Raw genomic sequence first — 26,344 nt, 5'->3', positions numbered from 1 at the left:
TTTGGGGAGCTTAAGTGTGAGCCAGTCACTGGAGCGTGTCCTATACGTCACAGGATTCCAATCCAGCAGCGACTTAAGATACAACGGTAAAGTCCCATCAATTGCAAACCACTTACACTTGTTTCGCCTGTCGGCCAAAGAAGGCCAACCCATTCTATCATACAGGATGCAGTGATGATAATGTTCACCAGATAGAAAACGCAGAACAGAATGATAAACTGTGTCAAGGGGCTGTGTGTGTGTATACACACATTGTTGGGTAGAAACCTTGTATATCCAAAACCGTTGGTTTTGTATGTATCATTTATAAAAATCTAAAAGCACACAACGTATGTATGATGAAGCAGGGCTTTACTTTAGGAAGAAAGCATACTAATTTGAAACTTGGAGATACAAGGTTTCTGCCCGATAGTGACGATATATACCAGATCAATAGATCGATAGATCGATAGAACTGTTAAAGTCCTTTTCTAATCTGTTAAAGAAGTGAAAAACTTGTATATCCCAAACTTTACTTTTCCGGAAATGGAAAAAGAATAACCTTAGTTCCAATGGATACAATGTAGTTAGTATTCAGTCACAAGCTGTGCTTAATTAATACTTGCATGACACACTTTTAAAAAACACAAAAAGTTGTAATATAAAGAGACATAGAAGGTTTCACACACACACACACACACACACACACACACACACACACACACACACACACACACACACACACACACACACACACACACACACACACACACACACACACACACACACACACACACACACACTCCACACACTCCCTTCCTAACTTAGACTGACGGAACCATTGCTGTATTGACTTTGACCTCTAAGGAACTATTGCTGTATTGACTTTGACCTCTAAGGACCTTCCAGGAAGAGTGCTCATGTGCGTCTTGCGGTGACACGCTTCCTAGTTTCTTCTTTTTTCGCACTGATTTTTGACATTGCACTATTAGGTTGTGTTGGTAGTTTCTGAGTATTTTTGCTTTGTTTAACAATGACAGTGAGATACTTGTTTGCACTAACTAGCATTGACTGCTATGGTCTCTTTTGCAAGACACTTTATGTATATATACTTATATATTATTCGCCCCCTCTATTGATGCACCTTCTCTTCATTGGTACTGTACTGCTCTTGTCTTTGTTTTTGTTTTTTTTCCCTCTTATCTATCTTTTCTTACGTCTCTGTAACTTTGTAAATAACTGTATACTGCTGTGCTACTACTGGACAACTGAATTTCCCCCTTGGGATAATAAAGGTATCTATCTATCTATCTATCTATCTATCCACACACACACACACACACACACACACACACACACACACACACACACACACACACACACACACACACACACACACACACACACACACACACACACACACACACACACACACACACACACACACAGGTTGTGTAAGCTACACCATGACAGTGCAGAAACGGTCACCTCACTGCAGTTATCTAAAGTCACTCAGTGACCACAGATGACCTTCTGACAGTTGCCCTTCTTTTTGCTATAAAAGACAGACAGTCTGTTGTTCAGCTGTCCTTGGACTTTGATATTTACTACGCTGACAGTAAGACAGCTGAGAGGGAGACAGCGTAGACATCTTCGTTTAAACCCATTCAGGCCTAGAATTGTTGAATGTTTTAACCAGTGAAAAATAGCAGCTATAGGGTGTGCCAAATGTAGTTCTAAGAGCGGCCATTTCTTGGGTAAACACAGCCTTACACAGGTGTTCTGATTAGACTATAGCATTAGTTCTATGCAATCAGACAATTGAAACACCTGTGTTTTGACCCAAGAAATGGCCGATAAGGACTACAATGACGTAGCCGCTGGCACACACTATACAAGCTCGTGCCGCGCTGCGAGCTTGTAGATCTGCTATTTTTGAAAAAAAATAGATTTTTTTTTTTGCAAATCTTTGAATATGTATTTTCAAAGCGAACGTTTGTAACTCAAATTTTGCTTCTGGGGGGTCCCTGGAACTAAATATGTTGAATGGGGGTCCGTGGCCAAATACATATCATTTTGGGGGTCCTTCACATGAAAAGGTTTGAGAACCACTGACATAGTAGTGTCTCAAGAACAGACTAACTGAGCTCCAGTTAAGTGAAAAGGACCTTTTCTTTGACGATGGCTGGCCAGATTGCTGACATAGAAACATAGGTTTTTCAAAAAAACTTTAGAAGGATTCAAAAGACACTAGGGTCAAAATTCTATGTGAGCTTGTATATCTGCTATTTTTTTATATTTAAAGCATAAAATATTGCGTCATAATGTGTTCAGGCCTAAATGGGTTAAAAATGCCGATCTACAAGCTCACAACACATCGCGTTGAGATGTGTTGTAAGCTTGTAGAGCGAATGTTTTTAAGCGTAGGTTCCCCCAGATTAGGGAAGAAAATGTGTCCCGGTCCATAACGGTTAAAGAAAGAATAATACTAATTTAAAAAAGAAGGTAGCGAGAGTCGACAGAAACACCAAACATTTGTTTGATATTAGGAGTAATGTTTTGTGCTGGTGAATGGGGAACTGAGCTGAAAACATACAGTAATATGACCACTTTCAACATAGGCATTATAGGCAGAAGCTAAAAAAGAAAATGTCACAAACTGCCAAAAAACCTTTAAAAGAAAATCTAATTATTGAATGACTTGTCAGAGGACATAAAAAATATAGACTATTAATTACCATAACATACTTTGCTAAAAAATGTATTCTCTGAACTGTCACCCACCGTTGGGATGTTCCAAGAACAATTAGCTCAACTATTACCATTGGAGACACTGACTTTTGAGAAACATGGTTGATGGGTCCACTGTTTGACAAGGACTAAGATAGGAGTCATGCATTTGCTTATGATGTTGTTGTTGCAATACTACTGTTATGTTTTTGTTTGTTTTGTTTCATTTTTGTCAGTGTTTTTGTTATGTATACTTGTGCCCCTAATAAAAAGAATATAAAAAAAAAAATCTAAAATACAAAAACATATCTGATGTAAAAGCTCACACCTTGCGGTTACACCACCTTTGAGAAGAACAACCTTTACTGACCATTTAGTATCATACTCAAAATAGCCCATTTAGGCCTAGGATTATTGACTGCTTTAACTACTGAAGAATAGCAGATATACAAGCTCACAGCGCGGCACCGAGTGCCGCGCTGCGAGCTTGTAGATCTGCTATTTTTGAAAAATCATGATTTTTTTTGCAAGTCTTTGAATATATCTACTTAAAAGCTAACATTTGTAACTCAAATATTTGCTTCTGGGTGGTCCCTGGAACAACATATTTTGAGATTGGGGTCCATGGCCAAATACAGGTAATTTTGGGGGTCCTTGACATGAAAAAGTTTGAGAACAGCATGATTTAGAAGAAGGATTTGGAAGTCGGGTCAAAGATCGGATCAAAGATATTCAAAGACTTGCACTCATTTTCACGATTTTTCAAAAATAGCAGATCTACAAGCTCGCAGCGCGGCACTCGGTGCCGCGCTGTGAGCTTGTATATCTGCTATTTTTCTAAGGTTAAAGCATACAATAATGGTTAAAGTGGTTAAAATCGAACACGACTCGGGCGCGTTCCAGGTATTTGAGAGATAGATACAGTATGTCGCCAGGTTGAAAGTGTCCAGTAAAGACGGTTTGAGAACCAGAACTTTTCAGGGCGAGAGATTAGACGTTTGCCTGGGACCCAAACTAGTGAAAATAGCAGATCTACATTCTACATGCTCACAATAGAACCGTGTTATACAAGATGTAATGCCTTAACTCTTAGTGCTCGTCAGGGTGGGGTGGGTCCTCAGTTAAATATGATTATTTTGGGGGTCGATGGCCTGAAAAGCTTCAGAGCCACTGCGCTAGACCAATGGTTCTCAACCTGTGGGTCGCGACCCCAAGAGGGGTCCCCAAATGAATTTGGGGGGTCCCCATGTTAGCTAAATGTTAACATTGTTTTCTCACTCAACAGTTGAGTAAACAGACCAACATACAGTATAAGTGTAATACATGGTATCTGCCAGTGACAATTTAAGGACTTTAAGACGTTTTTAGTAGCCTACCTCTGGTCCAAGATATTGGTCAAATTGTCAAACATTAGTGTCTGAAATTGTGAAAATAGCCAATCTACATGCTTTCAACGCCTCACATTGCGAGGCGTTGTGAGCATGTAGATCGGCAATTTCACAATGGATTAGATCGAGTCAAACTAAATGTAATGCCAACTCCTACACTTCCAAGTGCTTGTGAAGGGTTCAAATATGATTATTTTGGGGGTCGCGACCTGAAAAGGTTGAGAACCACTGCGCTAGACAATGTGTTGAGCTTTCACCTTGTGCATGCGGGGGTCTCACTCCACTCACCTTATGCATGCGGGGTGCGCGGGGGTCTCTCTCCACTCACTTTGTGCATGCGGGGGTCGGTGCCACTCACCTTGTGCATGCGGGGTGCGCGGGGGTCGGTGCCCACGTCGACCACGTAGACGCGTGAGGAGATGAGCGACGGCAGGATGAGGCGGTTGCGGCGCTTGCTGTTGTCGTCATAGCAACTGCTGCAGGCGTTCCAGCCGGAGTGGTGCAGCTCGTCACGCAGGTTGGGCATGGGCAGCCTGTGGATCACCTGCAGGGGGCAAAGGTCAAAACATTTGCACCTGAATATCACTCCATCAGTTGCTTGTTCTGAGTAATGCTTATTACAGGGTTCCCACACATTTTTACCAATTCATTTCCCAAACTTTTCCAGAATATTTAACCCAATTTCCAGGACTATATAACAATAATTCAGCTCAATAACAGGTGCGCTTACTCCTATGCGCAATGCCCAAAGACAGGTAGTGTATGCGAGTGGTTCTCAACCTTTTCTGGCCGTGACCTAACCCCCAAAATAATCATGTTTTAACTGGGGACCCGGCACCCTGACGAGCACTAAGAGTTGAGGAATTTTGTATAACACGGTTCTATTGTGAAAATAGCCTATCTACATGCTCACAACGCCTCGCAATTTTCACAATTTCTGCCTCTAATATTTGACAATTTGGCCCATGTTTTATTTGTCATTTCAGAGGTATTAACAAAATCAATAACCAAAGACAATGCATAGCTATTTCTTCCAGGACCTTCCAGGACCCTTGATAAATTCCAAAACTTTTCCAGTACTGGAAAAATATTTTTCTAATTTCAAAATATTTCCAGGAATTTCATGACCGTGGGAACTCCATCAGTTGCTTGTTCCGAGTAATGCTAATTATTGCTGTCACGATTATGACATTTTACATGACGATTAATTGTTACTCAAATAATTGCAATTAACGATTTAATTGTGTTTTTGTCGTTGACAATCACATTTCTGTTTGGCTTGTAGGCTTGCTAAGTTGCACATGGCAGATATGACACATAATCCAAATATACAAAGAAATGATTGACATATTTGACAACTTTACACTTAAAAAAAAGAACACTGATAGTGGAAATTCATTATTTTTTAAACGTTAGAACATACAGTATATGAACATTTTTCAACATGTTAACGATTATCAAAATATTTGCGATCATGTCAAATAATTGCCGGTTGCTAAGCTAGCATTGGACAAAAGCTTTTAGGGGAGGGGCATAGCTACTGGCTAAATAACCAAGTCCTTAATGTGCACCTACTGTACATAAACATATAATATACTGTGAAGTTTTTAATTATACCAACCTGTTGCACATAGAACACACTGTGAAGTTGTTTACAAAAAGTTAAAGTACAGTAGCTACTACAGGAAGTGGAAGATAATGCCATTGGTCTATACAATTATACCAAACTTTATGCACATGTACAGCTGAGGATGATTTTTTTCTCTTTGCTCTTTTGCACAATTGCACTCTTTATTTCCTACGTCATTATTACTTATTATTTTATCTAAGTTTAGATGTGTACAACCTTGAACCTTGAACCTTTTTTGAAACAGTGTGAAAAGGAAACCCCCACACTAGTGCTGATTCCTAAACAATGAACACTAATTATGGAAACATATTTTTTGGTAATATTGTTCCAGCTGTAAACCAGCTGAATAAATCACAGATTGAGACTCTAAACTTTATTTTTACACCAAATATGAGAGACTATTAAGATTTAACATTTTTAAAGATGGGGTGCCATGATTTTCCCCTCTATAAAACATGATTATCTACTATTATGATTACACTAGGAGGAAGAATCTTTCCAAAAAAGTGTACAGATAGAGTTAAAATGATGTTTTTATGTGGCCACACCCACCAGTTCATTGGTATGCGTGGTTGTCATGGTGGGTGGTGACCCAGCTGAAGTTAGCCTCACCCACATGTGTTGGGTGAATGGTAAATAGGGGAGGGGTTGATTCTATGATGTCATAAGTATGGGTGTTTTTGGAACGGCACGTCTGACCCCGCAGGTGGCATCCTCCAGCTAAAAACCCAAATAAAAAGAGAATGCATAATTGCTCATACGAACCACACCAGGGGTCTAATGAAGTACTGTCAACCTCCTAGACACATGAAAACCAGAAAAAGTACAAAACTATGGCACCACCTCTTTAAGGAAGATGCTTTGGATGGAACATAATTTTATTGCTAGTTTGACCACTTTAAATTCAGAACGGGTACACATTATTGTGTATCATTATTTTATGCTTTAACTATTGAAAAATAGCAGATCTACAAGCTCACCTGCGAGCTTGTAGATCTGCTATTTTAGAAAAATCTTGAAAATTTGAATTTTGACCCGATTCTATAAGTGTCTTTTGAATCCTTCTAAGACTTTTTGAAAAACCTATGTTTCTATGTCAGCAATCTGGCCAGCCATCGTCAAAGAAAAGGTGTTTTTCACTTAACTGGAGCTCAGTCTGTTCTTGAGAGACTACTATGTCAGTGGTTCTCAAACCTTTTCATGTGAAGGACCCCCAAAATTATATGTATTTGGCCACGGACCCCATCTCAAAATATTTAGTTCCAGGGACCCCCGAGTAGCAAAATTTGAGTTACAAATGTTCACTTTGAAAATACATATAGTCAAAGATTTGCACACATTTTCACGACTTTTTCAAAAATAGCAGATCTACAAGCTCGCAGCGCGGCACTCGGTGCTGCGCTGTGAGCTTGTATATCTGCTATTTGTCACAGGTCAAAGCATTCAATAATTCTAGGCCTAATGCTCTATCAGCTCTAATCTTAGAATAATAACCGAAAGAATAGCCCAACATGCTTCCATAGATCACTGCTAAATGAGTGAAATCAGTGGTGAGGACTGAGAACATTTACATTATGTCTCCCGTCTACTGTGTTGATCTTCTCTGCAGCCCTATAGAGCATTGCAGTGGGTGTGGTTTACTGGTGCCTCTAAAAAATATCCCATAGACTTAATAAAATATTTTTTTATAATAATTAGGTTAAGCCTAGAACCAAGCCATCCAGGATTGCAGTGAATCATGACCATAAAACCTTTTATTTGTTTCTATGAAAAGAACATTTTGAAAATCGCTAAAAACAAAGGGTATTTAATTAAATATGAAAATATGTTTTTATATAGGATCAAAGGTTTCATGGTCATGATTCACTGCAATCCTGGATGGCTTGGTTCTAGGCTTAACAGAATTATAAATATCTTTGTAAAAGTCTGTGGGGAAAATGAATGGGAGATTTTTTAGTGGGACCAGTAAACCACTTCCACTGTGATGCTCTATGTAGCCCAAGACAGAGAATGTGTTGCAGATGTCCAATTGTGCAACATTGTGTCATAACTTTCCTTCTCCCCTATATGGTCAATATCCTGCGGCTGACTCTCAGGACCCCCAGTGGGAATGGGATCCCTTCCTGGCATGAGTTCAGGTCTCTGTTACATTAACCCAGCTCTGGGTCAGTTGTGCTGGGTGTGATATGACCATTTTAGTGTATTTAAAACTTTAACTAAAAACGTACCGTTTAGCCTGACATCAGAGGCCAGGAGGGGAATCAGAGGGGTCCCGGTTCGACCCCCGACTACCCCTGGTTCACCGTCCTTGAGCAAGACACTGAACCCCAACTGCTCCTGATGAGCAGGTTGGCATGGTTTATTTTGGTGCCATTTTGCCATCTGTGTGAATGTACGGTGTGTGTGTGTGTGTGTGTGTGTGTGTGTGTGTGTGTGTGTGTGTGTGTGTGTGTGTGTGTGTGTGTCAAGGAAGATAGAGCGTGCTGGTTGGTCAGTCAGGGACCAACCATGAAGGCTAACAAAGGGTGAATTGTAGCAGTACCTGACAGAAGGTAGGAGACTTGGGGTCCACATCCACAGTAGCCAGGTAGTCAGGTTTCTGGATGTCCGTGTTGCGGTAAATACACGGCAGGTAGACGATCTCCTCACGAGGACCTGCAAGACCAAAGGGTCCATATTTTAACCACATGAACCCTAGTATAGCATCCCTATTCTGGGGTGCAGCTTGTAGATCTGCTATTTTCGGCCAAGATATTCCAGTGAAAACGGGGAGGCCTAGTATACATCGGCCATTCGAAAATAGCTGATCTACAAGCTCACAATGTGTCAGATCACAATGTGTCGCAACACATTGTGTCGCGACACATTGTGAGCTTGTAGATCGGCTATTTTCAAAAGATGTTCATACATTTGAAAATGAGTGAAATGGGGACATTCTGCATAATTAGTACTCAAGTACATTTTGAATTCCGGACTTTTACATTTCCACATAGTAGTATTGATACATTTATTTTTATTTTAAAAAGTGTACCGTAATTGTTGGACTATTATAAGCCGCACCAGCTAAATTTAGAACAAAAAACAAATGTTTACATATATAAGCCGCACCTGACTATAAGCCGCAGGTGTCCTTCCTGCTTCCCGCTAGAGCGCCCCTGGTTGCCGTTAGCTGTGCAAATCTATATAGAAATCCTTGTTAAAGACCATTGTAAAACTAACTAACTGGCCGTTAGCTGTAAAAATCTCTATATAAGCCGCACCGTTGTATAAGCCGCAGGGTTCAAAATATGGGAAAAAAGCTGCGGCTTATAGTCCGGCAATTACGGTACTTTCCCCCCACACCGATGACATGAGATCAGACAGTCTCTCACCCTTCATGGCGTCCAGAGGGGTCTTGTACCCTGGTCCACAGCCTGAACAACTCGCTGTGGAGACACAGACAGACAGGCTGTAAACCAACACCACACTGAACTCTACAATGATGACTGAAAACAAATGAGAAACAGATAAACAACAGGCTGTAAACCAACACCACACTGAACTCTACAATGATGACTGAAAACAAATGAGAAACAGATAAACAACAGGCTGTAAACCAACACCACACTGAATAGTGTGGTATGCTATGTCCAAAATACAGCTCCTGTAGGATTTTTGTGCCAAAATGGATTTTTCTGCAGATTTTGGTTCTATAGGGTCCAAACTATCAGAAAATGACGGGGGTCAAATTTTCCGACCCCTCCCTCATTTCATGGGGGCGGGTCACTTCAGTTTTGGCCCTATTCGGCTATGTATTCCCAATTTCCCATAATATTTTTTGCTAAAATTGATTTGTTTGCTGTTTTGGCTTCTATAGGGACCAAACTATCAGAAAATTAAGGGGGTCACATTTTCAGACCCCTCCCTCATTTCCTGGGGCCGGATCACTTCAGTTTTGGCCCTATTCAGCTATGCATTCCCAATTTCCCATAGGAATTTTTTGCAAAAATTGTTTTGTTTGCTGTTTTGGCTTCCATAGGGAACAAACTATCAGAAAATAACGGGGTTGAAATTTTCAGACCCCGCCCTCAATTCCTGGGGGCGGGTCACAGTTTTGGCCCTATTCAGCTATGCATTCCAATTTCCAATAGGATTTTTTTTTTGCTAAAATTGTTTTGTTTGCTGTTTAGGCTTCTATGGGGACCAAACTATCAGAAAATGACAGGGTTCAAATTTTCATACCCCTCCCCCATTTCCTGAGGCGGGGAGGGGGGTTTCAGTTTTGGCCCTATTCGGCTCTATATTCCCATAGATTTTTTTTTTCTTCTTTTCTGTTTTGGCTTCTTTAGGGACCAAACTGTCAGAAAATGAGGGGGTTCACATTTTGCATTCAATGGAAGATGCCAGGGCAGAGCCCCTGTAGGAAGATCTTCCATGTGTCCCATAGCATGATCTGACGGAGGACGATTATTCTATCAAAGTTCTTATTGTTGATGCCATGGGTTTGCTTCAGAACATGAAAAAGACAAAAAGCTGTCAGATCTTCAGGATGCATTCAACAAACGCATCATAACGATGATGGCTGGCTATGTTGAGGGTCAAGTTGTCTTTGATAGGTAATATTAGGTATATGGATCAGTCGAAAAACACAAAGTCTTCATCCAGAGATGAAGCTCACTATGTCCATCAAGGAACTCCTGACTGTGTGATCAACCAAGGAGAAGTTGAAATGTGTTAGGCCAGGGACTGCTTGAGTATTTCTCAAGGGACAGTTCTTTCAAGCTCGTTGTCATATATGATACCTTCATTAAGGGACATGATTTTGAGGAGGTGCACACATCGAAGAGGCTGCTGACACCGATGTCCAATTGCCCTGAGCCCTGAGCTTCCACCAATTGAAGAGAATTGGTGGAATTCAGAGAGTGGAGGGTATGTTCCAGTCAGGTGTCTTCTGTCTTGCCCTCCCTGCTCCAAAGGCAATACTTGAGCTCATCACATGTGATGTGGGTGCAAAGCAGGTTGCAAGGGACAGTCAGTCTCTGCAAGTGCATGAGACTTTGCCAACAGTATAAAGGCCCATTCTCACTGGGCCAGATTAACAGATAAATAAATATCTTTCTCCATTCAAGTGGATGGTAAGACACAGCTAAAAAATATCTGTGACAGATATTTTCTTTTATCTGTATCTTACCATCCACTTGATAACAGTGATCATTAATAGATCCTGTATTTGACTAGAATAATAACAGGTCAGAAGTATAAATGCTACCCCATCCTCCTCACTTGAACTGTTCCTACCTAAACTATTGAATATCCTCAGAATATACTGTGAAGTTGTGTATAAAGTACTGTAAAGTACTCCCCCCAGGATATGAGGGAGGGGTCTGAAAATTGGAACCCTGTCATTTTGTGATAGTTTGGTCCCTATAGAAGCCAAAACGGCAAAGAAATCAATTTTAGCAAAACACTCCTATGGGAATACATAGGTGAATAGGGCCAAAACTGAAGTGACCCCCCCCCCCCCCCCCCCCCCCCTAGGAAATGAGGGAGGGGTCTGAAAATGTCTACCCCGTCATTTTCTGATAGTTTGGTCCCTATAGAAGCCAAAACAACAAAAGATAAAATATGTTTTAGCAAAACAATTCTATGGGAGATTGGGAAAACATAGCCGAATAGGGCCAAAACTGAAGTGACCCGCCCCCAGGAAATGAGGGAGGGGTCTGAAAATTTGACCCCCATTATTTTCTGATAGTTTGGTCCCTATAGAAACCAAAACAGCAAACAAATCATTTTTTTGCAGAAAACTCCTCTGGGAAATTGGGAAAACATAGCTGAATAGGGCCAAAACTGAAGTGACCCTCCTCCAGGAAATGAGGGAGGGGTCTGAAAATGTAACCCCCATCATTTTCTGATAGTTTGGTCCCTATAGAAGCCAAAACAGCAAAAGAAATCTATTTGGCAAAAGAATCCTTTGGGAAATTGGGAAAACAAGGCCGAATAGGACCAAAACTGAAGTGACCCGCCCCCAAGGAAATGAGGGAGGGGTCTGAAAATTTTACCCCCGTAATTTTCTGATAGTTTGGTCCCTATAGAAGCCAAAACAGCAAAAAAAAGCCATTTGGGCAAAAAAATCCTATGGGAAATTGGGAAAACAAGGCCGAAAAGGGCCAAAACTGAAGTGACCCGCCCCCAGGAAATGAGGGAGGGGTCTGAAAATTTGACCCCCGTCATTTTCTGATAGTTTGGTCCCTATAGAAGCCAAAACAGCAAAAAAATCAATTTTGGCAAAAAATTCCTACAGGAATACATAGCATACCGCACTAGAACTGTACAATGATGACTGGAAACACATGAGAAACAGATAAACAACAGGCTGTAAACCGACAAGATACTAAAACTCTACAACAGGGTTCCCCGATTAGTTTTCCCCAAGGGCCAAATTATGTCTAGGGTACCAAGCCGAGGGCCACAACATTGCAGGGGACGACGGTGACGTTCCCGCTACTCCAGTGACAGTTCGGATATGGTCGTTGTCGGTTGAAAATCTTGTATGTCCAAAACTGTTTTGCATTTATCATTTTAAAAATGATTTAAACTAGTGAAAACAGCTGATCTACAAGCACACGTTGTGTGCTTGTAGATCTGCTGTTTTCACTACTTTTGTGCGACGGCCGGAAAAAGAGCAGACTAAGTACAGAGTGGATGGTCAAGTTTATTAAGTATTGAGGGTTCAAGTGGTTAAATATCTGAAAACACACATTGACATGAATCCAAAATACACTGATGATTGTGCTGTCAAACGATGAAACTATATGGAATCTATGAAAAGGTTGTGGGGTCCCTGCTTCATCTCTCTCTCAACTAAGGGGTCCTTGGCCTGAAAACGTTGAAGACCCCTGCATTAACCAATCCCAATTTTACACTTTGGCTAGTTTGAAATACATACAGGCGGTGGACTGTGAATGGTCTATTATCGTGTCATTTTCCTCTGGGTGGTCAGCCTGAGTCACAGTGACCTGTGGCACAGTTGGTAGACCAGGGAGGGACATTAATGATTGTAAGACAAAAGGTTACAGACATGATGGATATCGTCGTTGTCGGGTGGAAACCTTGTATGTCCAAGACTGTTCGTTTTATATTTATCATTTTAAAAATGAACTAAACTAGTGAAAATAGCAGATCTACAAGCACACAAGGCCTCGCACCGCGAGGCGTTGTGTGCTTGTAGATCGGCTGTTTTCACTACTTTTGTGCGACGGCCTTGTATGATGAAGCAGGGCTTTACTTGGTGAAAAAACATACAAATTTGAAACTTGGAGATACGCGGTTTCTGCCCGACAGTGACGATATATACATCTGTCCCTCCACAGCAACAATGGGCTGCTATTTGGATATTCCTAGGTTTAATTTAATGAACATTTAATTTGTGATAACCACGTCTAGGAAACAGATAAGATGATATTCTAAATAAACATGGCAATTAGGGAGAGAGAGAGAGGGAGAGAGAGGGAGAGAGGAGACGCCGCAAAAAAGATTGGCATGTACTGTATGATAAGTTACGTACTGTACCAATGAAGGCATATAGGGAACTGTTATGAAAATGTAATGTAAAAAAGGCCAAATGAAATGAAAATCAACAAGATTGCACACGCATTTGAACATGAAACATCACAACAGCTGTCAGTCAGACAGACAGACAGACAGACAGACAGACAGACAGACAGACAGACAGACCATAGGTGGAGAAAACCTACTCCCATATTAATTATAACACACTTGCAAAATATCCCTCTACATTTTGAACAGATATACAGAAATTGTGATTAATTTGCCATTAATCATGATTAACCACAGGAAACCATGTGATTAAACAATTTTTTTTTCAGTCAATATGAACTTAAGTTAAGACTATAGGTATAACTTGTGTTTAATAATATGTGCCTGTTAACCCTTAAGTTCTGTTCAGATTCACTACACCTTCGTTCTGTTCGGGTCATTTTGACCCGGTGGATATTTGGTTTAAAAAAAACAACACTAATATAAATTTTAACTTAACAAATCATCATGATACATTGACTTTGACTCAATACCAAACAATTCATATGATATATTTGGTAAATGTTTGCATTTCTGCTTTGCTCTATCACATTAAACACTGAAAGAGCTAGGCGTTTTTACTGATTTAGCTGAAATCCATGTAAAAAAAACTACTTCAGTTAATACTGGGCAATATTGCTCATGCTTATAGGAAGGGGGGAGGGTTCGGAATGGGGCTTCGGAAGGGGGGTGTTAGAAGTGGGGGTGACTGTGTGTCTGTGTTTTGGCATAATACTGTGTATTTCTGTGCTTCCGGGTCAAAATGACCCGAACAGCACTTAAGGTTCAAAAAATATGAGGGGGGTGTAGCATGGGTGTAGTGCAAAAATATTTTTTTTACATGTTCATCTCAGAAGAATCTTTAAGGCCAGTGAGTTTCAGGTGGAAACATTTTTAACTTCTACCTTTTTTTTCCAAATGAAAATGTAAAACGGGTCAAAATGACCCGAACAGCACTTAAGGGTTAAACTGTCTCTCTCTCTCTCTCTCTCTCTCTCTCTCTCTCTCTCTCTCTCTCTCTCTCTCTCTCTCTCTCTCTCTCTCTCTCTCATATAAAAGAGAGCGAGGGAGAGAGAGAGAGAATCTTTCGTCAATATGAACTTAAGTTAAGACTATAGGTATAACTTGTGTTTAATAAGATGTGCCTGTTAAACTGTCATCTCTCTCTCTCTCTCTCTCTCTCTCTCTCTCTCTCTCTCTCTCTCTCTCTCTCTCTCTCTCTCTCATATAAAAGAGAGCGAGGGAGAGAGAGAGAGAATCTTTCGTCAATATGAACTTAAGTTAAGACTATAGGTATAACTTGTGTTTAATAAGATGTGCCTGTTAAACTGTCATCTCTCTCTCTCTCTCTCTCTCTCTCTCTCTCTCTCTCTCTCTCTCTCTCTCTCTCTCATAAAAGAGAGCGAGGGAGAGAGAGAGAGTCTCTTTCACAGAGATAGCGAGAAGAACCTGAACTTGAACATAATGCAGGTTTTTGTTCAGGTTGAACAATGATTTGGACATGGGGATTAAGTTACTGCTAAACTTCTCACAGGACTAGAGCATGTGAGGAGAACAAGATAACACACAGGAGAACAAGATAACACACACACACACACACACACACACACACACACACACACACACACACACACAGTGTGTCAGGGGACTATAGTTACATAAACGCTTGGCAGCAGACAGACTTTTCAACCCAACCTTTCCTGTAGGAGAGTCAGAGAGTGCTTGAGGTAGCAGGGAAGCAGGGGAACTTGGGGAAGTGACTTTAACCCATTCGGGCCGGGAACACATTTTAGTGTAGTAGCCTACAGTAGGTACATGTGTCTACACTATAAAGTACTGAAAATAGCCGACCTCCAAGCTCACAACGTGTCGCAGCGATTCTAGACCGTTGAAATGAGGTCTAACCATAAACCAGACGTCTAGATCGGGTCTAGTGCTCAGTGGGGCGTTGTGAGCTTGGAGGTCTTCTATTTTCGATAGTTTCACCAAAAGTCCCTTTTAGAAATTCCAGACCCTGCCTCTCTAACATTCTCTGCACGTACCTGATTCTGTTAATACAAACAGCAGTAGAGAAATATGTGATTACAATCTACGAAAATAAAACACCTAGATAGAATATCTCTGATGCAGGGGTTCAGCCAGATGATGAAGAGGTCCTCCTAACTAATCACACGTGCTTTAATAGCAGTAGAGCAGCAGCCAGCTATGCATGAGCTGTCAATCAAATACAGCCTCACACTACTTCGCCGAACGGCGGTGTCGCCCGAAAATAGACATGCAACTTTAGGTTAATTTTTTTGCAAAGCTTTGAAACGTTTCACAAATGTCAGCTCAATGTCATGCAGGGAAAAGGCCAATAGAATATGAATATTATTCAAAGCGTTACTACTGTGTCACACACATAACTGTATGTTGTCCTCTTATCATAAAACTGATCTTCAAGGCTAGAAAACCCGGGTTGAAAACGTTTCTTGTTTTCTCCCTCTCTCTTGTAATGATCAACAGTCTGCAGCTGCAGCGTAATCATAAAAAAACTATATTAAAATGGCCCTGCTTAATAGTGCTTATTATCCGTTTTCATGACATTACAGAAGAAGTTGCTGGGGGGACAAAAAAAACGTTCAGTATAGCCTGCACTACAATCAAAGACAGCGACTCAGACCATTGCAAGTTCACCAACCAACGTCCATGACTTCCCTAGGAGATGTTTAGTAAGTCCACCTGATGAGTGAACATATGGTATGGAAACACAGTGTATTAGAATGCATAGATCAGTGTTCTTACCCATGGTGCAGGTCAGTTAGTGCTGCTGCTGCTTCTGCTGCTGCTGTTGAAAAGCAAAGGGAGCTGAACGTTAGAGGTGGGACGCTCGCGAACGAATCGAGTCTTTTGAACGGCTCTTTGAAATGAACGATAGGATTCGGTTCACAGGGAGCCGTTCCTTTCTAATGAACAGTGGTGGGAAAAGACAAGTAGGCCTACTCACTTTCTTTAAAAATATCAATACTACAATCAAGTAGAAGTTTGGAATGTTAATGTACTACAGTAGGCTATAAGTAAAAAAGTATTGGTATCAAAACGTACTTAAAGTACCAATATTAGAAGGTACGCATTATGCAGAATGTCCTGTTTCACAGGTTTTCCAATGAGTAAAATCAATGTAGAAAAATCATTGTAGATCGGCTATTTTCAAATGGCAGGTATGTACCTATATGTGTCCAAAATAAATGTAGGTCTATATAGTATTACGTTATTTGTAATTAGAATAAAAATCTACAAAGTAAGCAGTTACTCGAATGAGCCAGTTTTTTGAACGGCTCTTTGAAAGGAACGGATCCCAGAGATCCTGCTCACTTCAAAGGCCATAAATCCCATCACTACTGAACGTTTGTAAAGACGTTAGGCCACGCCCCCATACGCACGCATGCACGCACGCACGCACGCACGCACACACACACACACACACACACACACACACACACACACACACACACGCACGCTTCACTTTGACCCCCTTTCAAGCTTTGAATGTTTAACTTGAACTTGGCCAACACTAAACTTCAACTGAACTGAAGAGTCACACAGTGGAGAAATCAAGTCAAAGACTTGATCTTGTAGGCTTGAAGGTTTGTTGACCCATGCTATTTTTAAAATGTTAAAAATGTGGTTAAAACTAGCCTTGCGTAGCCAGGCTTACTCATCTGCGAAGAGAAAATATTTATCCTTCTCTTATAAAGCTTGTTGACCCTTGCTATTTTTAAAATTAAAAAAAGTGTGGTTAAAACTGGGTACACCAGGCTAACAGATTCTACATGATTGTGATTTAAAGGACAACTTTGGTTTTTCACAACAAGGGTTCATATTTTAGATTGTAATTAAAGAAAAGAAAAGATGGTTGTTATTTGTTTTAATCTATTGCTTTCTTTCGGTTAAGGCATTTTTTGTAGTTTTGATGTCAGTGGGTGGGAGCATATATGCGTACACACTCTAAAAACAAAAACTAGGCTCTACTCAATTTTATTGGTGAAACATTTTTACACTCAAAAATATTGAGTAAATATTACTGTTATGAAATCAGGTAGATGATACTCAATTAATTTGAGTAAAAGTAACCAAAACTTTTACATACTTATTAACAACTAAAATTGAGTACAATGACCTAAAGAAATTGAGTAGATATAATTAAATTATTCAGTCAATGCCACAAAAGACTACAAGTAAATACATTGAAATATTAAGTAGATCTAATTGAATATTAGAGTATGATTTAACAAAACAAATATGTCACATTTACTTTATTCATTTACTTTTATTGATTTAATTCATATAGTACCATTTACCCCTTTCATTTACTTTACCTTTTACTCCAGGAGTACATGATGTCAAATGAATACACATGAAATAATTATGCAGATAATTATGTTTTTAATCAACTAATTTTGACCAGTGTAACACCACATCAAGTATGAACATTCAACATACTTTAGTATGTAAATGACATGCAACAATGCCTGCAAAAACAATATGTTTAAAGATAATGATCAGGAAAGGGGTATCCCTGACACTTTTAAAATTCTGTTTACTAAAGAGCAGTGTGTGTTCACAATACTGTATATAAGTACCTCTAATTGAACTGTGCATACTGTAAGTAAGCAGTCTGTCAAACATTATGCACCATAAGAACAATGAGCCCCTCAAATGAACAGTAAGTCATAACCACAAAATACATTAAAGACAGTCAGAGGAAAGAAAATCACAACTTGGAATATGAAATAATAAATAAGCATTTACAGTAGCTCAACATTTAAACATATTGACTATGCACACGTGTAATGTCTATATGCTAAACTGACCTGTTTGCATTATGACTCGACTGCACCAGAAACAAACACTTTACATTACCTAATTACTATCAGCAACAAATACCATTGCAAAAATGCTGTTTTGACAATAAATCCACTTTCAGTAGGTTATACCCACTTTCTGAGAGCATCTTGAACCCTGCTGAACAGTAGTCGGCAAGCAGACATTTTTTCAGTCTCTGAACTTTGGCTGAAAGGTGTCCAGGATCCAACTCAACTAGTACTTTTTGGAACATCTCAAGACCATATCTGAGGTTCTTGGGGTATCTCAGATTAAAGGCATAGAACAGTCCCAACAGATAGCAGCAGACCCCCAAGATTGTTGAGGGCAGTGATGCCCTTAATCACAATACCTACATCAGTAGGTTCATTCATTGAGTCCTCTTGGTTCTGCAGCAGGTAGATCTTCATCTTCATCATCACCTCCTTTGTCAACTTCTCTTCTACTCTGACAGGTGCACCAGCAGCTTCCTTCCTGCACACATTGTGAAGATAATTGTTTAGAGCTCACTTTCAGGCTAAATGTTACAAGACACACAGACACACATTGAGCAATCCTAGCTGTCTCCACACATGCAGCCCTGGGCATAATCTTGAATCAGTTGGACCAGACATGCAACGGATGCAACAGCCATTCAGCCAATGTCACAACCTCATTCTCTGGACATCACTATGCTGTTCCTTTGCATGTGATGGTCTCATCCACGATGACATTAAAACGTCAAAACATTTATTTTACTAACTTGAAAGTCCTTGATCTTGACACTATCTTCTTCCAGATGGTCGATGAGACATCGGATGATGACCTCTCGTGTTCGTTGATTGGGGATTCCTCTCTGCAGAATAGAAAAATAATTATTTGAACAATAAAGAAAAAGTATGACTGCACCTTCATAACTAACATAAACTTTGGCAATACAATTGTTTCCACAACCCAGTTTTAGCAACGGAAGCTGGGAGACTGTCCTTAGTAGCTATTAAGACATACATTTAGAAATGAATAATCAGGAGAGAGAGAGTTGCAGGGGATAAAGATGAGTTTAGCATAAATTAATATAGTAATTATTGTCATTAGCCAGGTGAAATATAATTAAAGCAGTTAGAGTAAATGAAAGTTTCATACCTGAAGTACAATACTCATTTGTGCCCAAACTGTCCTTCTTGGACTGGAACATGGACAGTAGTTTGGGGGTATAGAAGTCCAACATTGCCATACATTTTGGCTCAAGATTCAGTGTGGTGATCATCCTGAACGTTGCACTAACCTGGAAGACAGAGATGAGGGGAAGAGAGTAAAAAAGAAGACATGTAGATAATAATGTAGGCCTATACCTGTGCATTTTATCTTCATTGTACACACCATTGTATGCAGCTGTGCATAGCTTGTAATAAATGCAAAAAGTCACAATGACTAGAGGGCTTGCACATTCCTCTCACTGTAACCTTAACTAGCTGCAAACCTTTGTAAAGAACATAAGTTATACCCAATACATTTGTGTAGCGTAGCCTATATGCACAAAGATACAGTAAATCTACTTACCAATATTTGCAAACACTCTCCAGGTTTTTTGTTGAAGAAGATGTGTGCTGCTGCTGTTTGTTGACAGAATGTTCCAGTAGAACTTTCCCATGAACCCTTGTGTACAATTTTGAATCTTAGTCATATCTACTCAATTGTTTAAGTTGTTGTGAGAGATGAAAGATTATTAAGTTGGAATGAATAATAATTAAGGGTCTTTTTAAATTGATCCATATAAGTACTCCATACTCAAATATTATGAAGGAAAATTACCAAAACAAATTGAGTATAATTCATGAATAAAATCAGTTGGTCAAATACTAATTTATTCTCATGAAATTAACTCAAATAATATATGTACATCTAACTCAAAAAGAACAGTTGGATTTTTACTCATTTTGTTTGGTGTGACCTACTCAAACAATCACATACATGATATTCAGTGATTTTATTGAGTAAATATAACTTTTTCTAATAGTGCTATTTACTCGGTCACAGAATTCTTTCTTAGAGTGCAAGTGAGTAATATGTATTTTAGACACAATAAGCCGCCTATGCCTTTAATACTATTTACAGCAACACTACTAGCCCCTATAAGTCACATCTGTCCATGAAAGATTGCGGTCCATCTTGGGAATTTGGCTTATTGTAGCCTATCTATGGGCGCGTTCGGAAATGCACACTCAACGCACTGGTGTGCCATGTTGTCGTTCGTTTATTCGGTGCACTTGGTGCGTTGTCGTTCGGAAATCCAGTGCGCGGCGCACTGGTGTGTTGAGTGCACGCACTCACCAACCCTACTCAGAAGATGGGGTTTGACAGTGTGGTGCGGTGGTGCGGTGTTTTGATTGGTTGGCTTTCATCGCCATGTCTCGAGCGCTTCTCAGCTGTGAACTATGGAGGAAATTACCGCAAAATGCAGCATTTACAGCTTTATTGGTCGTTTGGGCTTGATAGTTTCACACACATCAACATTGTAAACTAACAGCAGGTATGCCAATGTTATGAATTACATCTCCTTTCATTATCAACGTTACGTTAGCAACTGCTGCTTTTCAGAAAGTTTACCTTCAGAGTTCAGAGTGAAAAAGCACACAGCTGCCTGTTAAAACTGGTCGTTCGTAAATAAGCCACACTGAACGCACTCTACAACGCCACGCCCACTGCACTCACTACACCGAGCACACACCCGGTGCGGGTTTCCGAACGCACCCGATGTTGGGGCGGCATAGCTCAGGGGTAGAGAAACCGTTACTAGAGCACAACCCCTAATTGTGAGTAGGTTGGAGCCTTGCATGGTTTCCTCCACCACGGTGTATGAATGTGTGCGTCAGTGCGTGAATGGGTGAATGTAATGCACAATCTAAAGTGCCTTGGATAAAAGCGCTATATAAATGCACCACTTACCATTTAAAAATACATATTTATTTAAATTGAGAATGTACATCTGGTGTGCATGAAACGAAATATAATATCCTACAAAAAAGTCACATGCCAGCAGAAATATGCCTCTCAACTGAGTTTTATGTTTTATTTCAAAAAGGTTGACATTTTCTTTAGTAAACATCTGTGTTCCTAATATGAAGCTAAAAAAGAAGAAAAGTATGATCTGTTGAGGACATTTGATCATCAATCTTAAAAAAAACGTAAATGTAAAATTATAACTTCACTTGTAACTTGTAACTTGAGTCAAAAATTACCCAAAAAGTATCTCAGTTACTTGACAAGTTACAGCAAAATGTAACTTAGTTATGTAACTCAGTTACATGTAACTTTAACTTCCCCAACACTGGTGGACAGTAACCAAGTACATTTACTTGAGTAAAGTAGGCTACTTCTGACTTTTCACTCCACAATTAAAAAACAAATATAGTGAAAATGACTTCTAAATCAGCTAGTTCTCACATTTTTGAGTGGTTTCTAAAATATAGCAGATGTACAAGCTCGCAGCACGACATGTAGAGCTGTGAGCTTGTAGAGCTGCTATTTTTACTACTACTAACCACTTATACACCATGAAATTTCACTTTTCCTCAGTGGTGAAACTGGTTTGAAATTCTTGCCGGAACTGTCATAAATTGACCGCGCGGAAAAAAAAATCGGGAGGCTCTAATCCCCCAAAACCCCTGAAATGCATAGAAAACTTTATTTTGGGAGGCCCACCTGCTGCCCCTCTATAATAAGCCTCTTCATATTGTTCATGTTCCATACAGAAGGCTAAGCATATATATTATTATTATATTTATTATATTATTATATATATTATTATTAGCCAACACATTATTATAACCAGTTATCTAAAGTAACTAAGTACATTTACTAAAGTAGCCTACTGTATTTAAGTACAGGTTTTAAGTATAGCCTAGCCTAGTTTACTGGAGTATTTCCAATACTTTTAATTCTACTCCACTACATCTCCCATTCCCAGATGCAGAATTGAATCATTTTGGTCTATTCTGCATTTATGGCCACATGCAGGCACAGACACGAGTCCTCCTAGAGATGGGATTTATGGCTCTTTGAAGTGAGCCGGATCTCTGGGATCCGTTCCTTTCAAAGAGCTGTTCAAAAGACGTAGGCCTACATTTTGATACTTCTACTCAAGTACATTAACATTCCAAACTTCTACTTGATTGCAGTATTGATATTTCTACTTAAGTAAAGAAATTGAGTATTTTTCCCACCACTGTTCATTAGAAAGGAACGGCTCCCTACTGTGAACCGAATCCTATCGTTCATTTCAAAGAGCCGTTCAAAAGAATCGATTCGTTCGCGAACGTCTCACCTCTACCCGCTCCGTGTCAAACAAACACTGAAACGCAAACGGACTGACTGGATCACACTGACCTACACAAACCCACGGGAATAATTTGAAGCACTTTATCAGAAAATATAAACTAGTAACACTTGTGTAGCCTACTGTATGTTAATCTGAATTTAGTATAGGCTATTGTTTTCTTCCTGGACGTGCGTTTGTGGCTGGTTATTTAACATGGGATTTTGACAGCTGGCTTCTCCTCTTCTTAACGGAACTCCGTTCCGTCCCCAAATGTTTTAACGGAACGGGGGTTCCGGCCGTTCCGGCTCACTTTCACTACTGCTTTTCCTATTTTGAAACCTTTTTTTGGGGTCCCACTAGCACCTTCTATATCCTCACAAAGTCCCATTTCTGACCGTTGTGTCTTTCTCTGGTTTTGAGAAGGCGAAGGTTAAAAGTATCCCACGGGTTCTCAAAATAGGCTGTCCAGATTTGCTGCCGATTGTGACGTCATCTGCCGATTGTGACGTCATCACAAAAAAAATTATCCAAAAAATATATTTTTTTCAAAAAAAAAAAAAAAATGTTTTTTTCAAAAAGATTTTTTTGGGGGTGGCGCAGTTCAGGCCAAAGGTGGTACTGCAGCTGAAATGCTCTGAGAGCCCATTCAAAAATGAGAGAGGCTCTCTATTCAGGAGTGGTAATTTAGCCTCAAACCTTTTGAAAAACGTTTTTGGGACATAAACAATATGACATAAATACTTTTTAAATGCATGGTGTATCACCTTTAAACCCTGAACTAGTTGAAGGGGTCTTGACTGGCCCCCGCCCCTCCTTTCTTCCCCCTCGACAACAAATGAAAACATATCTACAAGATTCTTACTCACCAGCCCGTAGATCTGCAATGTTTGCCAAATCTGTTCACCTGCCATCACCATATTGTCGCTTTCGGTCAGAAACCTCGTATCTCAAAGTTTCAAGTTCGTAAGTTTTCTCACCAAGTAAAGCCCTGCTTCATCATAAGGCTGTCGCACAAAAGTAGTGAAAACAGCCGATCTACAAGCACACAACGCCTCGAGGTGCGAGGCGTTGTGTGCTTGTAGACCTGCTGTTTTCACTAGTTTAGTTCATTTTTAAAATGATGAATACAAAACGAACGGTCTTGGACATACAAGGTTTCCACCCGACAACGTTGTTACCTGTACTACAGACACAGAATAGGGATGCTATGAATGACTTTGCTCGTCATGGCTGCATGTGCATACATTTCCATGGTGACTTTGCTCTTCTTCAATTGGGTCAGTGTGGGGGGGTTACGTTCCAGCCATTGCATGCACGTGACTGCAGTCCAATGCATGACATGCATGGTTTGTCACAAAGGGGCCGACGAGTGGGCCCCGGCAGCAAGCTGGTGTGTGTGTGTGTGTGTGTGTGTGTGAGTTTGTCTAGCTATACTTATGGGGACTAAACGCATGTTCACACAGTCACCTGCAGGGGACCTCTGACAGTGTGGGGAGAAAATAGTAGGTCCCTACAACGGTTAGGGTTAGGGTTAGTGTTAGGGTTAGCTAGGGTTAGGGTTAGGGTTAGGGTTAGTTATAGGTTTAGGGTTAGGGTTAGGGTTAAGGTTAGGGTTAGGGTTAGGGGTTAGGTTTAGGGATAGAGGTTAGGGTAAGGCCACAGGACTTGCATAAAAATGAATGGAAGTCTATGTAATGTCCCCACAAGTGATGTATATGTGTATGTGTGTGTGTGTGTGTGTGTGTGTGTGTGTGTGTGTGTGTGTGTGTGTGTGTGTGTGTGTGTGTGTGTGTGTGTGTGTCTGTGTGCGTGCGTGTGTGTGTGTGTGTGTCTGTGTGTGTCTGTGTGCGTGTGCGTGTGGGCTTAGTAACGGTCAAAGGCCATCAGTGTTATGTCAACGAGGTCTTCCCTAACAACCCGACACAGACCTTTTCAGCCATACTCGGTCATGGGTTGACTTCTGGTTGAAAGCTGGCATCGCTCTGAAGGTGTGTGAGCGCACATTTGTTTTCTTCCTACGACTATGTGTGAATGGGGCCAGAAACTGACCCAAAATGTCACAAGGTCACCAACGTTAACTCAAATGACACACAGACACACGGTAGCAATCACGTTTCTGAACGCTTTGTTTGATTACAGTTTCACGTCAGTATTCCGCTCCACAGCCCCACCATGTGGAGGGGGATGGGACTCATTGTTCCATAGCACAAGATGCTTCAAACCAGAATGGGAGCAGGGACGTGCTGGCCATTGGGAAAAGCGGGACAACTCCCGAACGGCCGATTCATTCCCGGCCAGTCCAGGCCGCCGGCCATTAGGAAAAAAAAAATGTCGGCCTTCGTTCCATTTTGGGGGCTGGGCGGCCAACAAAGTAAATCGTCACTGTCGGGCAGAAACCTCGTATCTCCAAGTTTCAATTTGGTAAATCTTTATCGCAAAGCAAAGCCCTGCTTCATCATACAAGGCTGTCGCAGAAAAGTAGTGAAAACAGCAGATCTACAAGCACACAACGCCTCGCACCGCGAGGCGTTGTGTGCTTGTAGATCGGCTGTTTTCACTATTTTAAATCATTTTTAAAATGGTTTTGGACATACAAGGTTTCCACCCGACAATGACCAAATATAACTCATGTAATTGGCCCACTGGCTTGTCACTTTGAGTAGCAGCAGCGCTATAGAGAGAGATCTCTCTCTATGGGGCTGTTAAGTATGACATCATTTTGTAGGCAGAGGAGAATTTCTGCCCCCAGTTTCTGTGAATCTTTTTACTATTTTTACTATTTACACATTTTTCTTCTCTTTGTTGTTGAAAGGAAAGTGTTAGAATTATACTTTAGTCGTTTTCTTTTGTCTCGGATCTGTTGAAATAGCGAGGGACAGAAAATGCTCTGGGGACAGATTCTCCTCTGCCTACAAAATGATGTCACGGCTTAAAAGCCCCATAGCGCGCAATGAGGGCCTCTCCAACTCTTTTACCAGGGCTGAATCAGGGGCCCCGCATGACCCTGAATGGGAGAATGAAACTCCCTGCTTGGACACTAGATATTCATAGAACTAGAGGGAAATATAATGAACCACCTCTGTAGCTTTATTTTGTTTTTATTTCACTCAAATGAATCAATACGAAGCCGTGTTCGATCCACAAGATCACAGTAAAAGTACAATCCAGTGCCAGATATTTCAAAAGCCAATGGATTAAAACCCATTTAGAACGGGTACACATTATATCATTATTTTATGCTTTAACTATTGGAAAAATAGCAGATATACAAGCTCACAGCGCTGCGAGCTTGTAGATCTGCTATTTTTGAAAAATGGTGAAAATTTGAATATTGAGTGTCTTTTGAATCCTTCTAAGATTTTTTGTAAAAACTGTTTCTATGTCAGCAATCTGGCCAGCCATCGTCAAAGAAAAGCTCCTTTTCACTTAAATGGAGCTCAGTTAGTCTGTTCTTGAGAGACAACTATGTCAGTGGTTCTCAAACCTTTTCATGTGAAGGACCCCCAAAATGATATTTATTTGGCCACGGACCCGCATCTCAAAAAATCTAGTTCCAGGGACCACCCAGAAGCAGAATTTGAGTTACAAACGTTCGCTTTGAAAACACATCTTCAAAATTTTGCACACATTTTCAAGACTTTAAAAAAAATAGCAGATCTATATATTTGCTATTTTTAGTTAAAGCATTCAATAATTCTAGGCCTAAATGGGTTAAATGGTTCAGTAAAACCTCTTGACATTCATGCATAATGGTACAGTAATGTATATTGTATAAATTGGTACAGTAATGTATATTGTATAAATTGGTACAGTAATATATTGTATGAGGAAGCAGTTGACCAATTACACTTGGGTATATTTACAATATAGATCCCATGAAAT

The 26,344-nt window shown here is 40.3% G+C and overlaps 1 protein-coding gene across 1 annotated transcript in view; it reads right to left on the bottom strand.

Annotated features, from left to right (window-relative positions):
• selenbp1 (selenium binding protein 1) overlaps positions 1-16,150 on the bottom strand; it is a 37,501-nt gene extending 21,351 nt beyond the window's left edge. Inside the window, exons 1-4 of the mRNA XM_080747237.1 lie at positions 16,087-16,150; positions 9,099-9,152; positions 8,270-8,382; positions 4,456-4,641 (exon numbers count right to left, since the gene is read on the bottom strand). Coding sequence (XP_080603363.1) covers positions 4,456-4,641; positions 8,270-8,382; positions 9,099-9,152; positions 16,087-16,090 — 357 coding nt within the window. The 5' untranslated portion in view covers positions 16,091-16,150. The remainder of the gene's footprint in view (positions 1-4,455; positions 4,642-8,269; positions 8,383-9,098; positions 9,153-16,086) is intronic.
• Positions 16,151-26,344: the final 10,194 nt, after the last annotated feature.

The sequence above is a fragment of the Nannobrachium achirus genome, assembly GCF_963921795.1.
Source record: "Nannobrachium achirus genome assembly, chromosome: 2".
In the NCBI taxonomy this organism is placed as follows: domain Eukaryota; kingdom Metazoa; phylum Chordata; class Actinopteri; order Myctophiformes; family Myctophidae; genus Nannobrachium; species Nannobrachium achirus.
The sequence above is the reverse complement of the archived record's forward strand: the minus strand, read 5'-3'. Positions and strand labels throughout refer to the sequence as shown.